The 16,018-nt window shown below is 39.2% G+C and overlaps 1 protein-coding gene across 1 annotated transcript; it reads left to right on the top strand.

Moving 5' to 3' along the window:
• Nucleotides 1-58: 58 nt before the first annotated feature.
• LOC133537190 (uncharacterized membrane protein C3orf80 homolog) lies at nucleotides 59-10,907 on the top strand. The gene is made up of 2 exons (XM_061878113.1): nucleotides 59-1,528; nucleotides 1,629-10,907. Exon 2 carries the CDS (start codon nucleotides 9,508-9,510, stop codon nucleotides 10,270-10,272), a length of 765 nt encoding a protein of 254 aa, XP_061734097.1. The 5' UTR covers nucleotides 59-1,528; nucleotides 1,629-9,507; the 3' UTR covers nucleotides 10,273-10,907.
• Nucleotides 10,908-16,018: the final 5,111 nt, after the last annotated feature.

Below are 16,018 nucleotides of genomic sequence, written 5' to 3'. Positions count from 1 at the left end.
AAATATAGTCTATTATACAGCATTATTCACTTGTGAATACTATAAATAGTCTATTATACAGCATTATTCACATGTGAATAATATAGTCTATTATACAGCAATATTCACATGTGAATACTATAAATAGTCTATTATACAGCATTATTCACATGTGAATAATATAAATAGTCTTTTATACAGCAATATTCACATGTGAATAATATAGTCTATTATACAGCATTATTCACATGTGAATACTATAAATAGTCTGTTATACAGCATTATTCACATGTGAATACTATAGTCTATTATACAGCAATATTCACAGGTGAATAATATAAATACAGTCTATTATACAGCATTATTCACATGTGAATAATATAGTCTATTATACAGCAATATTCACATGTGAATAATATAAATACATTTACAGTACATGTACAGTCAAAAGGAACATATGCATTATACAGTCTGATGGCTGTCAGTATGAAGGATAATGAATATTTAGCACCCCTCGCAACCCCAAAATGGACAAGCAGTAGAAAATGGATGGATAGTTAGAATGGTAATATATAATTTTGAATGGACTGTTTGCCCACAAAAATAAAATATGAAGGTAAATCGATGAGCATGCATTAGATGTATTTTAAAAATCAAAGTCCCATTAGGGTGTGTTGAAACGTGTCCTCTGCATTTGACCCACCACCCTGGGAGGGGAGGGGAGCAGTGAGCAGCAGCATGCGCCACGCTCGGGAATCATGTGGTGATTAAACCGCATACCCTCCTGAATAAAATAGCAATTTTAATACACGCGATATCAGCAGCATTGTAATGGAACTGCATTGCTAAATTTGGAAGTCCAAGTAGAATAAGTGTGTGAGTACAGTACGTCAACACGTAAAGAGGGTGAGAATAAAACTTTCGGGGCGAAAATGTGAACACAATAGGGTTAATTAAAAAGGGCTACATAATGTGGTGGTTTAAAAACTGTAATGACACCATGAGCCCACTAGATGGCAGCACAGAAAGGGGGAAGACGTCAAGGCTGCAGTCGTAAAAGTGCTGACTCAGCACACAGTGCAGCATGCATTAGAAACATGTGGTCATGGCAAATGTTGACCTTGATATTTTTAGCCTCCAGGTGGCTGTAGGCTGCGTGCGCAGGCAGGAAGTGAGTCATCTCCAGCTGCTCCACGGCGGGACAAGTCACCTTACAGGGTTGGAAAATCTATATAGCAAACTACAATGTGAATAGAATGACATTCATTGGAGGTCATGCTGGAAATCACTGAAAGCGGCTCCTTCTTTCACACATGTTTCTAGAAACAGTTTCCATGCCGAAGTAGCTGCAGAAAAAGTGTGGCCCCCAGGTCTGGGAGCACCGTTGTTCTTAGGAACCGTCTTGTTGCCAGGGTCCTGTACTGTGTTTACCTGTGTACTATTTGTTTTGGTGGATTTTGTTCTGTGAGTGACATTCCCAGAGCCATAAAGGATGCTGTGTCAGATCACTGAGTGTTGTTGCCCGTCAACCAGCTCCAAGATCAGAGCGGTGAGTTCACTCTGGCTGAAAAAGGCAGAGCTCAGCAGCACATGCTCCCTGGAGATGTCCTGGCTTTGTTAACATTCTCTGCTTTTCATCTCCAACGCAGCCATCACGCCCACATCTGCACATCTTAGGGGGAAACAACGCAAGTGAAAGCCGTCCAGCCCAGAACTGATCCTGAGTCAGATCTTTCCAAGTGAGCAGGACCTCCGAGGCGAGGCGGCGATAAGACGACAGGAAGTTGGTGGGCGTGAAATAGTTGTGGTGATGTGGGACTTTTCTGCATTCACACAATGGACACACTTTTTTTTAATCAGGCACTGGTGAGGACGCCCACACATCTGGGTCGTCCAGCTGCTCGTTAGGATGTTGTTGAGCACAAAAGTCCTGCAGAAACACTTCAGTTTTTCTTTCACTTTCAACATTTCAAAAGAAGCACACATCCCGAGTGTCAATAACTCCTCACAATTCATCTCAAAATACACAAAAATCATTTCTGAACAAAAAAGTATTTGCCACCAAAAATTCTGATTCATAACCTAAAAAAGTTGATTTGCAAGTAGAAAAATATTTTCCATTACAAAACGATTTGAAACAAAAAAAATATACACATTTTGCAACCCAAAAACTAAAGAAAAGATTTGCAACAAAAATCATTTATTAACAAAAATCAAGAAAAAATAGACCCAAAAATTGAAGATTTGTAACCCATGAAAATACATTTTTGCAACCAAGAAAAGTTTTTAAAAATTTGCAACCACCCAAAAAATGTATGACCAAAAAACTATTTGCAACCAAGAAAAGATTTGCAACCAAAAGAAACAATTTATAAACAACAACAAAAAAAGGAAAAAAATAGACCAAAACATTTCAGATTTGTTACCAATGAAAATACATTTTGCAGTCAAGGAAAGTTTAAAAAAACTTTGCAACACCCAAGAAAATGTATGACCAAAAAATTATTTTGCAACCAAAAGAAACAATTTATGAATAAAAAAAAAACATGAAAAATTGACCAAAAAATTTAAGCTTTGTATTTAAAAAAAAAAAAAACATTTTTGCAGCCAAGGAAAGTTTAAACAACCCCAAAAAAAATGTTTGCCCAAATAACTATTTTGCAACCAAGAAAAGTTTTTTTGTCAATTTGCAACTCCCCAAAAAATGTATGACCAAAAAACTGTTTTGAAACAAAGAAAATATTTGCAACCAAAAGAAATAATCTATAAACAAAAAGGGAATACAAATAGACCAAAAATTTAAGATTTGTCACCCCAGAAAATAATTTTTTGCAACCAAGAAAAGTTTTTGAAAATGTGCAACCCCCCAAAAAAATGTATGACCAAAAAACTATTTGCAACCAAAAATCCTGATTCATAACACAAAAAAATATTTTAACCCAAAGAGCTGATTTGCAAGCAAAAATTAATAAAACAAAACAAAACAAAACAATGAGAAAAAAAAAAAAAAAATTGTGACTAAAATCTATTTTGCAACCAAAAGAAACAATTTATAAACAAAAAAACAAGAAAAATAGACCCCAAAATTGAACATTTGTAACCAAAGAAAAACATATTTGCAGCCCAAAATTTTTTTAACGTTTCAAACACCCCAAAAAATGTATGACCAAAGAAAGTATTTGCAACCAAAAATCCTGATTCATGATATAAAAAACTATTTCAACCCAAAAAGTGGATTTGCAAGCAGAAAAATATTTTCCATTACAAAACGATTTGAAACAAAAAAAATATACACATTTTGCAACCCAAAAACTAAAGAAAAGATTTGCAACAAAAATAATTAATTAACAAAAATCAAGAAAAATAGACCTAAAAATTGAAGATTTGTAACCCATGAAAATACATTTTTGCAACCAAGAAAAGTTTTAAAAAATTTGCAACACCGCAAAAAATGTATGACCAAAAAACTATTTGCAACCAAGAAAAGATTTGGAACCAAAAGAAACAATTTATAAACAACAACAAAAAAAGGAAAAAATAGACCAAAACATTTCAGATTTGTAACCAATAAAAATAAATTTTGCAGTCAAGGAAAGTTTAAAAAAACTTTGCAACACCCAAGAAAATGTATGACCAAAAAACTATTTTGCAACTAAGAAAAGATTTGCAACCAAAACAAACAATTTATAAATAAAAATAAACAGGAAAAATTCAGGCGCCAGCGCCCCCTGCAACCTCAAAAGGGAATAAGCAGTAGAAAATGGATGGATGGATGGAAAAAATTACCCAAAAATTTAAGATTTGTAACCAAAAAAATAAATTTTTGCAGCCAAGGAAAGTTTAAAAAACTTTGCAACACCCCCCAAAAAAATGTTTGACCAAATAACTATTTTGCAACCAAGAAAAGTTTTTTTTTAATTCGCAACTCCCCAAAAAATGTATGACCAAAAAACTGTTTTGAAACAAATAAAATATTTGCAACCAAAAGAAATAATCTACAAACAAAAAGAGAATAAAAATAAACCAAAAATTTAAGATTTGTAACCCCAATAAAAGAATTTTTTTGCAACCGAGAAACGTTTTTGAAAATTTGCAACCCCCAAGAAAATGTATGACCAAAAAACTATTTGCAACCAAAAATCCTGATTTATAACCCAGAAAACTATTTTAACCCAAAGAACTGATTTGCAAGCAAAAAATAATAAAACAAAACAAAACAATTTGAGAAAAAAAAATACATTTTGTGACTAAAATCTATTTTGCAACCAAAAGAAACAATTTATAAACAAAAAAAACAAGAAAAATAGACCCCAAAATTGAAGATTTGTAACCAAAGAAAAACATATTTGCAGCCCCAAAAATTTTTAACGTTTCAAACACCCAATAAAATGTATGACCAAAGGAAATATTATCAACCAAAAATCCTGATTCATAATCTAAAAAACTATTTCAACCCAAGAAGTTGATTTGCAAGCAGAAAAATATTTTCCATTACAAAACGATTTGAAACAAAAAAAATATATACATTTTGCAACCCAAAAACTATTTTGCAACCAAGAAAAGATTTGCAACCAAAATAAATAATTTATAAACAAAAATCAAGAAAAACAGACCTAAAAATTGAAGATTTGTAACCCATGAAAATACATTTTTGCAACCAAGAAAAGTTTTAAAAAATTTGCAACTCCCCAAAAAATGTATGACCAAAAAACTATTTGCAACCAAGAAAAGATTTGCAACCAAAAGAAACAATTTATAAACAAAAAAATAAGAGGAAAAAATAGACCTAAACATTTCAGATTTGTTACCAATAAAAATAAATTTCGCAGTCAAGGAAAGTTTAAAAAAACTTTACAACACCCAAGAAAATGTATGACCAAAAAACTATTTTGCAACTAAGAAAAGATTTGCAACCAAAAGAAAGAATTTATAAATAAAACAAAACATGAAAAATTTACCAAAAAATGTGAGATTTGTAACCAAAAAAATACATTTTTGCAGCCAAGGAAAGTTTAAAAAGCTTTGCAACACCCAAAAAAAAATGTTTGACCAAATAACTATTTTGCAACCAAGAAAAGTTTGTTTTTTTAATTTGCAACTCCCCAAAAAATGTATGACCAAAAAACTGTTTTGAAACAAAGAAAATATTTGCAACCAAAAGAAATAATCTATAAACAAAAAGGGAATACAAATAGACCAAAAATGTAAGATTTGTCACCCCAAAAAAAGATTTTTTTGCAACCAAGAAAAGTTTTTGAAAATTTGCAACCCCCCAAAAAAATGTATGACCAAAAAACTATTTGCAACCAAAAATCCTGATTCATAACACAAAAAAATATTTTAACACAAAGAGCTGATTTGCAAGCAAAAAATAATTACAAATAAACAATTTGAGACTAAAATCTGTTTTGCAACCAAAAGAAACCATTTATAAACAAAAAACAAGAAAAATTGACCCTAAAATTAAAGATTTGTAACCAAAGAAAAACATTTCTGCAGCCAAGAAAAGTTTTCAACGTTTCAACACCCCAAAAAATGTATGACCAAAGAAAGTATTTGCTACCAAAAATCCTGATTCGTAACCAAAAAACTATTTGAAACCTAAAAAGTTGATTTAGAAGCATCAAAATATTTGCCAGCATAAAACGTTTTTGCTAAAAAAACAATTTTAAACAATAAAAAATACATTTTGTGACCCAAAAACTATTTTGTAACCACGAAGAGATTTGCAACCAAAAGAAACAATTTATAAACAAACAAATGAGAAAAATACGGCAAAAAATTTAAGATTTGTAACCAAAAAAGTATTTTTTTCAACCTACAAAAGTTTTGTAAAATTTGCTACCCCCCAAAAAATGTATGACTGAAAAATATTTGCAACTAAAAATCCTGATTCATAACCCAAAAACTATTTCAACCCAAAAAACTGATTTGCAAGCAAAACATATTTGCCACCATAAAACGATTTGAAACAAAAAATACATTTTGCGACCAACCAAGTTTTTGCAACCAAAAAAAGATTTGCAACCAAAATAAACATTTTATAAACAAAAACAAGAGAAAAATAGACCAAAAAAAATGAAGATTTGTAATCAAAAACGTATTTTTATTTTTGCAGCCAAGAAGTTTTAAAAGATTTGCAACAACCTAAAAAACGTCTGACCAAAAAACTATTTTAACCCAAAAAGTTGATTAGCAAGCAAAAAAATATTTGCCACCACAAAACAATGTTTTACCCCCAAAAAAACGATTTGAGACCAAAAAAAAAAAATTTTGCGACCCCAAAAAATATTTTGCAACCAAAAGAAACAATTTATAAACAAAAAAACAAGAAAAGTAGACCAAAAAAATGTAAGATTTGTAACCCAAAAAATATATTTTTTGCAACCAAGAATAGTTTTTAAAAAGTTGTAACCCCAAATAAATGAATGACCAAAAAAATATTTGCAACCAAAAGCCTAAGTTGTAACACAAAAGCTATTTTCACCTAAAAAGATGATTTGCAACTAAAGAAAAAAACTATTTGCAACCAAAAATCCTGAATCATAACACAAAAAAACTATTTTTACCCAAAAAGTTGATTTGCAAGCAGAAAAATACTTGCCACCAAAAAACGATTTGAAACAAAAAAAAATACATTCTGCAACCAAAAATCTATTTTGCAACCACGAGAAAAATTGCAACCAAAAAAAAACAATTTATAAACAAAAAACAAGAAAAATAGACCAAAAAATTCAAGATTTGTAACCTCGAAAAATTATTTTTTGCAACCAAGAAAAGTTTTTAAAAATTTGCAACCCCCCTCCAAAAATCCTGATTCATAGTCCAAAAAACTATTTTAACCCAAAAAGTTGCAAGCAGAAAAATATAAATATGAAGAGCAGGATGGCAGATGATCATGTGTGTAGTTGTAAAAGAGCAGGATGGCAGATGATCATGTGTGGAGTTGTAAAAGAGCAGGATGGCAGATGATCATGTGTGGAGTTGTAAAAGAGCAGGATGGCAGATGATTATGAGTGTAGTTGTAAAAGAGCAGGATGGCAGATGATCATGTGTGGAGTTGTAAAAGAGCAGGATGGCAGATGATCATGTGTGTAGTTGTAAAAGAGCAGGATGGCAGATGATCATGTGTGGAGTTGTAAAAGAGCAGGATGGCAGATGATCATGTGTGGAGTTGTAAAAGAGCAGGATGGCAGATGATCATGTGTGGAGTTGTAAAAGAGCAGGATGGCAGATGATCATGAGTGGAGTTGTAAAAGAGCAGGATGGCAGATGATCATGTGTGGAGTTGTAAAAGAGCAGGATGGCAGATGATCATGAGTGGAGTTGTAAAAGAGCAGGATGGCAGATGATCATGTGTGGAGTTGTAAAAGATCAGGATGGCAGATGATCATGTGTGTAGTTGTAAAAGAGCAGGATGGCAGGTGATCATGTGTGTAGTTGTAAAAGAGCAGGATGGCAGATGATCATGTGTGTAGTTGTAAAAGAGCAGGATGGCAGATGATCATGTCACCTATGAAGCAGCTGAGTATTTCCCCCACACTTGAAGACACTTGATTAAAAATAGCAGTGGCAGTGTCAATAAGAGCAGCCATGGCGGGCGTGCCGGGAAGAAAGCATGTGCTGAAAAAGGATCAGTGAGGTCGCTGGCAGCCATGGCGGGATATTGATTGTGTATTTGTTTATTTGCTGGGAGCCACGCCCTGATCATCTTTCTGGAAGTCAGGAGCAGCACACAGGAAGTGTCATGTCATCCTTGTTGCTCTGATCTCTAAGTTGCCATGGAACTTGTCACCACTAAACATGACGTCATGAATAAACATCTGGTTTGAAAGGACTAAGGATGACATCATGAATAAACATGTTTGAAAGGATTAAATACTCCAGCACCCCCCAAAAAGGGACAAGCGGTAAAAAAATGGATGGATAGAATTAACCACTACTCATAAGTGTAAAAAAAAAACAACATTATGAGGTGGCAACTTGTCCAGGGTGTACCCTGCCTTCCACCTGAATGCAGCTGAGATGGACTCCAGCACACCCCCCCCCCAAAAAAGGGACAAGCGGTAAAAAAATGGATGGATGAATTGATAGTTTTAACCACTACTCATAAGTGTAAAAAAAACATTATGAAATGGCGATTTGTCCAGGGTGTACACCGCCTTCCACCCAAATGCAGCTGAGATGGGCTCCAGCACCCCCTAAAAAAGGGACAAGCGGTAGAAAATGGATAGATGGATAGTATTAACGCCAACATGTAAGTGTAAAAAAAACAACAACATTATGAGGTGGCGACTTGTCTAGGGCTTACCCCGCCTTCTGCCTGAATGCAGCTGAAATAGGCTCCAGCACCCCCCGTGACTCCCCCAAAAAAGGGACAAGCAGTAGAAAATAGATGTATGGATAGTATTAACCGCAACTTGTAAGTGTTAAAAAAACAACATTATGAAGTAGCGCCTTGTCCAGGGTGTATTCCGCCTTCCACCTGAATGCAGCTGAGATGGGCTCTGGCACCCCAAAAAAGGGACAAGCGGTAGAAAATTGACAAATGGATGCATAGTATTAACCACTACTCGTAAGTGTAAAAAAAAAAACATTATGAGGTGGCGACTTGTCCAGGGTGTATCTGCCTTCCACCCGAATGCAGCTGAGATGGGCTCCAGCACCCCCTAAAAAAGGGACAAGCGGTAGAAAATGGATGGATGGAATGATGGATAGTATTAACCGCAACATGTAAGTGTAAAAAAAACGCCAACAACATTATGAGGTGGCGACTTGTCTAGAGCTTACCCCACCTTCTGCCTGAATGCAGCTGAAATAGGCTCCAGCACCCCCCGTGCCCCCCCCCCCCCCCCCCCCAAAAAGGGACAAGCGGTAAAAAATAGATGTATGGATAGTATTAACCGCAACTTGAAAGTGTAAAAAAACCAACAACATTATGAAGTAGCGACTTGTCCAGGGTGTACCCAGCCTTCCACCTGAATGCAGCTGAGATGGGCTCTGGCACCCCCAAAAAAGGGACAAGCGGTAGAAAATTGACAAATGGATGCATAGTATTAACCACTACTCGTAAGTGTAAAAAAAAAAAAACAATGAGGTAGAGACTTGTCCAGGGTGTACCCCGCCTTCCACCCAAATGCAGCTGAGATGGGCTCCAGCACCCCCCCAAAAAAGGGACAAGCAGTAGAAAATGGATGGATGGACAGTATTAATCACTACTCGTAAGTGTAAAAAAAACCACACATTATAAGTTAGCGACTTGTCCAGTGTGTACAGCGCCTTCCACTTGAATGCACCCCCACAAAAAAAGGACAAGCGGTAGAAAAGGATTTATGGATGGTAATAACCGCAACATGTAAGTATAAACAAACATTATGAGGTTGCGACTTGTCCAGGGTGTATACCGCCTTCCATCCGAATGCAGCTGAGATCGGCTCTAGCCCCCCCGAGACAATCCACAAAAAGGGACAAGCGGTATAAATGGATGGCGGGTGTACCTAATGTTGTGTCCATCAGGTCATCGAGGAGATGACGCAAGCCAATCACAGCGGGGGGTTGTCTCACTGCCGCCCGGCGCGTGTCTGCAGAGACGCGGGTCGCCGCTGGACGGAAACACGCCAGTTGTTATTTTTACGTGGCGGTGGTCGACATACCTGCTCGGTGATGATGCCGCGTGTGTGCGGCGGACGCTGCCTGGTCTCGGCGTGCCTTCTATCCGCCTGCGACGCCCTCCGGAGCTGCGGGGAGGTGCAGTGCGGCTCCGGCCAGCAGTGCTGCCCGCCGCCGGTGACGGGGAACGGCAGCAGCAGCAGCGTGGCCGCGGTCCGCTGCTGCAAACTCCCCATCCACGTCTTCTTCGACAACGTGGGCTGGTTCACCAGGAAGTTGTCCGGCATCCTCATCCTGCTGCTGCTCTTCGCCATGGGTTACTTCATCCAGCGCGTCGTCTGCCCGCGGCCGCGCCGGCACCGGCAGCAGCATCAGGACCGCGGCGAGGAGCCGGACTCCCTCTTCGGCGGGCGGACCTCCGCGTCGCAGGACTCCCTGCTGGAGCGGCGCTACCCGGGCTGCACCCCGGTGGACGTGGACGTGGCCTCGCCCAGCCTGCCCGCCTACGACGAGGTGAAGTACCTGCCCACGTACGAGGAGAGCATGCGAGAGATGCACCGGGACCGCTCCGATGACAACTTGCTGGCCGAACACGAGGGGGGCAGCGCGGGCAGGGGGAGGGCAGAGCCGCCGGGGGTCGGAGACCAAAGACCGGACGTCGTAGAAAGGACGTCCAGGAACTGATGGAAGTCTCACACTGACAATAATCTTTTTTTTTTTTGGACCATTTCAACATTTAGGGGGATTTTCTTCGTTTTCTCAAGTGCAATTTGATGAGTGAATGTTGACAGGGGCTGACCACGTGACAATCCAAATAATAGCATGCTTGTCAGCATGAAATCACATTTTATTATGTTTTTATTATTATTGCGGGGACGGTGTGGCGCCGTTTTGAGGGGGGCCGTGCCAGCGACCTGAGGGTTCCTGGTTCGATCCCCACCTTCTACCAACCTCGTCACGTCCGTTGTGTCTTTGAGCAAGACACTTAATTCACCCTTGCTCCTGATGGGGCGTGGTTAGGACCAGCTCCCGCCATCAGTGCGTGAATAAATGTGTGAATGAACCTTCAAGCTTGTACCTTGAAGGTACAAGCTTGAAGCTATACAAGTATAACCCGGTTACCATTTATTTACCATTTTTCAACAACCTCAACAAGTGGGGACCAGAAAGTCCTTCACATTTCCCAAACAAGTCGTTTTCGGGTGTAATGGACTCTTTACCGCCTACCAGTCCATGTCTGAGGGCTGTTCATCCGCACACCGTGCAGGACCAAATGTACTCAATAAACCAGTCACTTTCAAGGCTATTTTGTATCAGAATCGGAATCAGAACTACTTTATATTTTCAGCACAATCCCATTCAAAAGCATACAAACATTACAGGGAGACAGAACAGGATCAAACATTACAGGGAGACATAACAGGATCAAACATTACAGGGAGACAGAACAGGATCAAACATTACGGGGAGACAGAACAGGATCAAACATTACGGGGAGACAGAACAGGATCAAACATTACGGGGAGACAGAACAGGATCAAACATTACGGGGAGACAGAACAGGATCAAACATTACGGGGAGACAGAACAGGATCAAACATTATGGGGAGACAGAACAGGATCAAACATTACGCGGAGACAGAACAGGATCAAACATTAAAGGGAGACTGAACAGGATCAAACATTACAGGGAGACAGAACAGGATCAAACATTACAGGGAGACTGAACAGGATCAAACATTACAGGGAGACAGAACAGGATCAAACATTTTAGGGAGACGGAACAGGATCAAATGTTACAGGGAGACTGAACAGGATCAAACATTACAGGGAAACTGAACAGGATCAAACATTACGGGGAGACAAAACAGGATCAAACATTACAGGGAGACAGAACAGGATCGAACATTACGGGGAGACAGAACAGGATCAAACATTACGGGGAGACAAAACAGGATCAAACATTACAGGGAGACAGAACAGGATCGAACATTACGGGGAGACGGAACAGGATCAAACATTACGGGGAGACAGAACAGGATCAAATATTACAGGGAGACATAACAGGATCAAACATTACGGGGAGACATAACAGGATCAAACATTACGGGGAGACAGAACAGGATCAAACATTACAGGGAGACAGAACATGATCAAACATTACAGGGAGACAGAACAGGATCAAACAGTACGGGGAGACAGAACAGGATCAAACATTACGGGGAGACAGAACGGGATCAAATATTACGGGGAGACAGAACAGGATCAAACATTACGGGGAGACAGAACAGGATCAAACATTATAGGGAGACAGAACAGGATCAAACATTATAGGGAGACATAACAGGATCAAACATTACGGATCAAACATTACAGGGAGACAGAACAGGATCAAACATTTTAGGGAGACGGAACAGGATCAGACATTACAGGGAGACTGAACAGGATCAAACATTACGGGGAGACAAAACAGGATCAAACATTACAGGGAGACAGAACAGGATCGAACATTACGGGGAGACAGAACAGGATCAAACATTACGGGGAGACAGAACAGGATCAAACATTACAGGGAGACAGAACAGGATCAAACATTACAGGGAGACAGAACAGGATCAAACATTACAGGGAGACAGAACAGGATCGAACATTTTAGGGAGACGGAACAGGATCAAACATTATAGGGAGACTGAACAGGATCAAACATTACAGGGAAACTGAACAGGATCAAACATTACGGGGAGACAAAACAGGATCAAACATTACAGGGAGACAGAACAGGATCGAACATTACAGGGAGACAGAACAGGATCAAACATTACAGGGAGACATAAGAGGATCAAACATTACGGGGAGACAGAACAGGATCAAACATTACGCGGAGACAGAACAGGATCAAACATTACAGGGAGACAGAACAGGATCAAACATTACAGGGAGACAGAACAGGATCAAACATTACAGGGAGACATAACAGGATCAAACATTACAGGGAGACAGAACAGGATCAAACATTACAGGGAGACAGAACAGGATCAAACATTACGGGGAGACAGAACAGGATCAAACATTACAGGGAGACAGAACAGGATCAAACGTTACAGGGGGACTGAACAGGATCAAACATTACGGGGAGACAAAACAGGATCAAACATTACAGGGAGACAGAACAGGATCAAACATTACAGGGAGACAGAACAGGATCAAACATTACAGGGAGACATAACAGGATCAAACATTACAGGGAGACAGAACAGGATCAAACATTACAGGGAGACAGAACAGGATCAAACATTACGGGGAGACAGAACAGGATCAAACATTACAGGGAGACAGAACAGGATCAAACGTTACAGGGGGACTGAACAGGATCAAACATTACGGGGAGACAAAACAGGATCAAACATTACAGGGAGACAGAACAGGATCGAACATTACGGGGAGACAGAACAGGATCAAACATTACGGGGAGACAGAACAGGATCAAACATTACAGGGAGACATAACAGGATCAAACATTATGGGGAGACAGAACAGGATCAAACATTACGCGGAGACAGAACAGGATCAAACATTACAGGGAGACATAACAGGATCAAACATTACAGGGAGACAGAACAGGATCAAACATTACAGGGGGACATAACAGGATCAAACATTACAGGGAGACAGAACAGGATCAAACATTACAGGGAGACAGAACAGGATCAAACATTACAGGGGGACAGAACAGGATCAAACATTACGGGGAGACAGAACAGGATCGAACATTACGGGGAGACATAACAGGATCAAACATTACGGGGAGACAGAACAGGATCAAACATTACGGGGAGACAGAACAGGATCAAACATTACAGGGAGAGAGAACAGGATCAAACATTACAGGGAGACAGAACAGGATCAAACATCACAGGGAGACAGAACAGGATCAAACATTACGGGGAGACAGAACAGGATCAAACATTACGGGGAGACAGAACGGGATCAAACATTACGGGGAGACAGAACAGGATCAAACATTACGGGGAGACAGAACAGGATCAAACATTACGGGGAGACAGAACAGGATCAAACATTACAGGGAGACATAACAGGATCAAACATTACGGATCAAACATTACAGGGAGACAGAACAGGATCAAACATTTTAGGGAGACGGAACAGGATCAAACATTACAGGGAGACTGAACAGGATCAAACATTACGGGGAGACAAAACAGGATCAAACATTACAGGGAGACAGAACAGGATCGAACATTACGGGGAGACAGAACAGGATCAAACATTACGGGGAGACAGAACAGGATCAAACATTACAGGGAGACATAACAGGATCAAACATTATGGGGAGACAGAACAGGATCGAACATTACGGGGAGACAGAACAGGATCAAACATTACAGGGAGACATAACAGGATCAAACATTACAGGGAGACATAACAGGATCGAACATTTTAGGGAGACGGAACAGGATCAAACATTACAGGGAGACTGAACAGGATCAAACATTACGGGGAGACAAAACAGGATCAAACATTACGGGGAGACAGAACAGGATCAAACATTACGGGGAGACAGAACAGGATCAAACATTACAGGGAGACATAACAGGATCAAACATTATGGGGAGACAGAACAGGATCGAACATTACGGGGAGACAGAACAGGATCAAACATTACGGGGAGACAGAACAGGATCAAACAGTACAGGGAGACATAACAGGATCAAACATTATGGGGAGACAGAACAGGATCGAACATTACGGGGAGACAGAACAGGATCAAACATTACAGGGAGACATAACAGGATCAAACATTACAGGGAGACATAACAGGATCGAACATTTTAGGGAGACGGAACAGGATCAAACATTACAGGGAGACTGAACAGGATCAAACATTACAGGGAAACTGAACAGGATCAAACATTACGGGGAGACAAAACAGGATCAAACATTACAGGGAGACAGAACAGGATCAAACATTACAGGGAGACAGAACAGGATCAAACATTACGGGGAGACAGAACAGGATCAAACATTACGGGGAGACAGAACAGGATCAAACATTACAAGGAGACAGAACAGGATCAAACATTATGGGGAGACAGAACAGGATCAAACATTACAGGGAGACATAACAGGATCAAACATTACAGGGAGACATAACAGGATCAAACATTACAGGGAGACAGAACAGGATCACACCTGAGATATTTTTGATCAATCAGTTGTTTTTCATTATTGAATAACTTCGCTTTCAAAATACAGGGAAAACTGTCATGCGATGCAAAACGACTGGATCGAACACGACTTGAAGGTAATGACATCTTTTTATATTAACTCTAAAAAAGGAACAAACGAACGGCGAAGGTCCAAAACTTGGCTAAGAAAACATAAACTGTTGCTATAACGTAAACTAAGGACATAAAACAAAACTTGCAAACTATAGCATGAATAACGAACACTTACTTGGAACGAGAAAAGAGCATGGATATCAAGAGTGTGTAGAGGGTGATGTCGCCAGGCTGACTGCCTGGCAACTACAGGCTTAAATGGTGGTGCAGTGATTGACAGGTGCGTGAGTCCAAACAAATCATGCGGTGCGTGAGTCGTGAACACATAACAGGTGAAACTAATGAGTTGTCATGGTGACAAAACAGACAGAATGTGACCACAAAACATGACAAAAACATGTTTTAAAGTTTATAAAATGTTGTGGTTTTGTCATTGAAAATGAATCAAACTTCATGAATTGCAAAAAGTTGAAAAACTTATTGGGGTGTTACCATTTAGTGGTCAATTGTGCAGAATATGTACTGTACTGTGCAATCTACTAATAAAAGTTTCAATCAATCAATCAATAGTTAGATCTGAACTTGTTGAAAATTGACGCCGTGAGAGTGAGAGAAATATATTTGTTTTATTCTATTTTAATTGTCATTGCAGGACCGAATTGGTAACTTGCACTTTCATTCAAAGGTCTCAAATTTAAGTTCTTTAAAGGCCTACTAAAAGCCACTATTACCCACCACACAGTCTGATAGTTTATATATCAATGATGAAATATTAACATTGCAACACATGCCAATAAATTGCAATTTTAAATTTCCCGCGGAGTTTCTTGTTGAAAACGTCGCGTGACGTCACAGACTGTCAGGAAATATTAGCGCAGCACTATTTGCGGCTAAAAGTCGTCTCTTTTCATCGCATAATTACACAGTATTCTGGACTTGTGTTGCTGAATCTTTTGCAATTTGTTCAATTAATAATGGAGAAGTCAAAGTAGAAAGATGGAGTTGGGAAGCTTTAGCCTTTAGCCACACAAACACACGGTGATTCCTTGTTTAAAATTCCCGGAGGTGAAGCTTTACTATGGATCAGAGCAGTCAAGCGAACATGTCAACTGGCAGGTTTCGGTGAGAAA

This window comes from Nerophis ophidion, linkage group LG18 (genome assembly GCF_033978795.1).
Source record: "Nerophis ophidion isolate RoL-2023_Sa linkage group LG18, RoL_Noph_v1.0, whole genome shotgun sequence".
NCBI lineage: Eukaryota > Metazoa > Chordata > Actinopteri > Syngnathiformes > Syngnathidae > Nerophis > Nerophis ophidion.
Note: the sequence above shows the minus strand (reverse complement) of the source record. Positions and strands in the feature narration are given on the sequence as shown.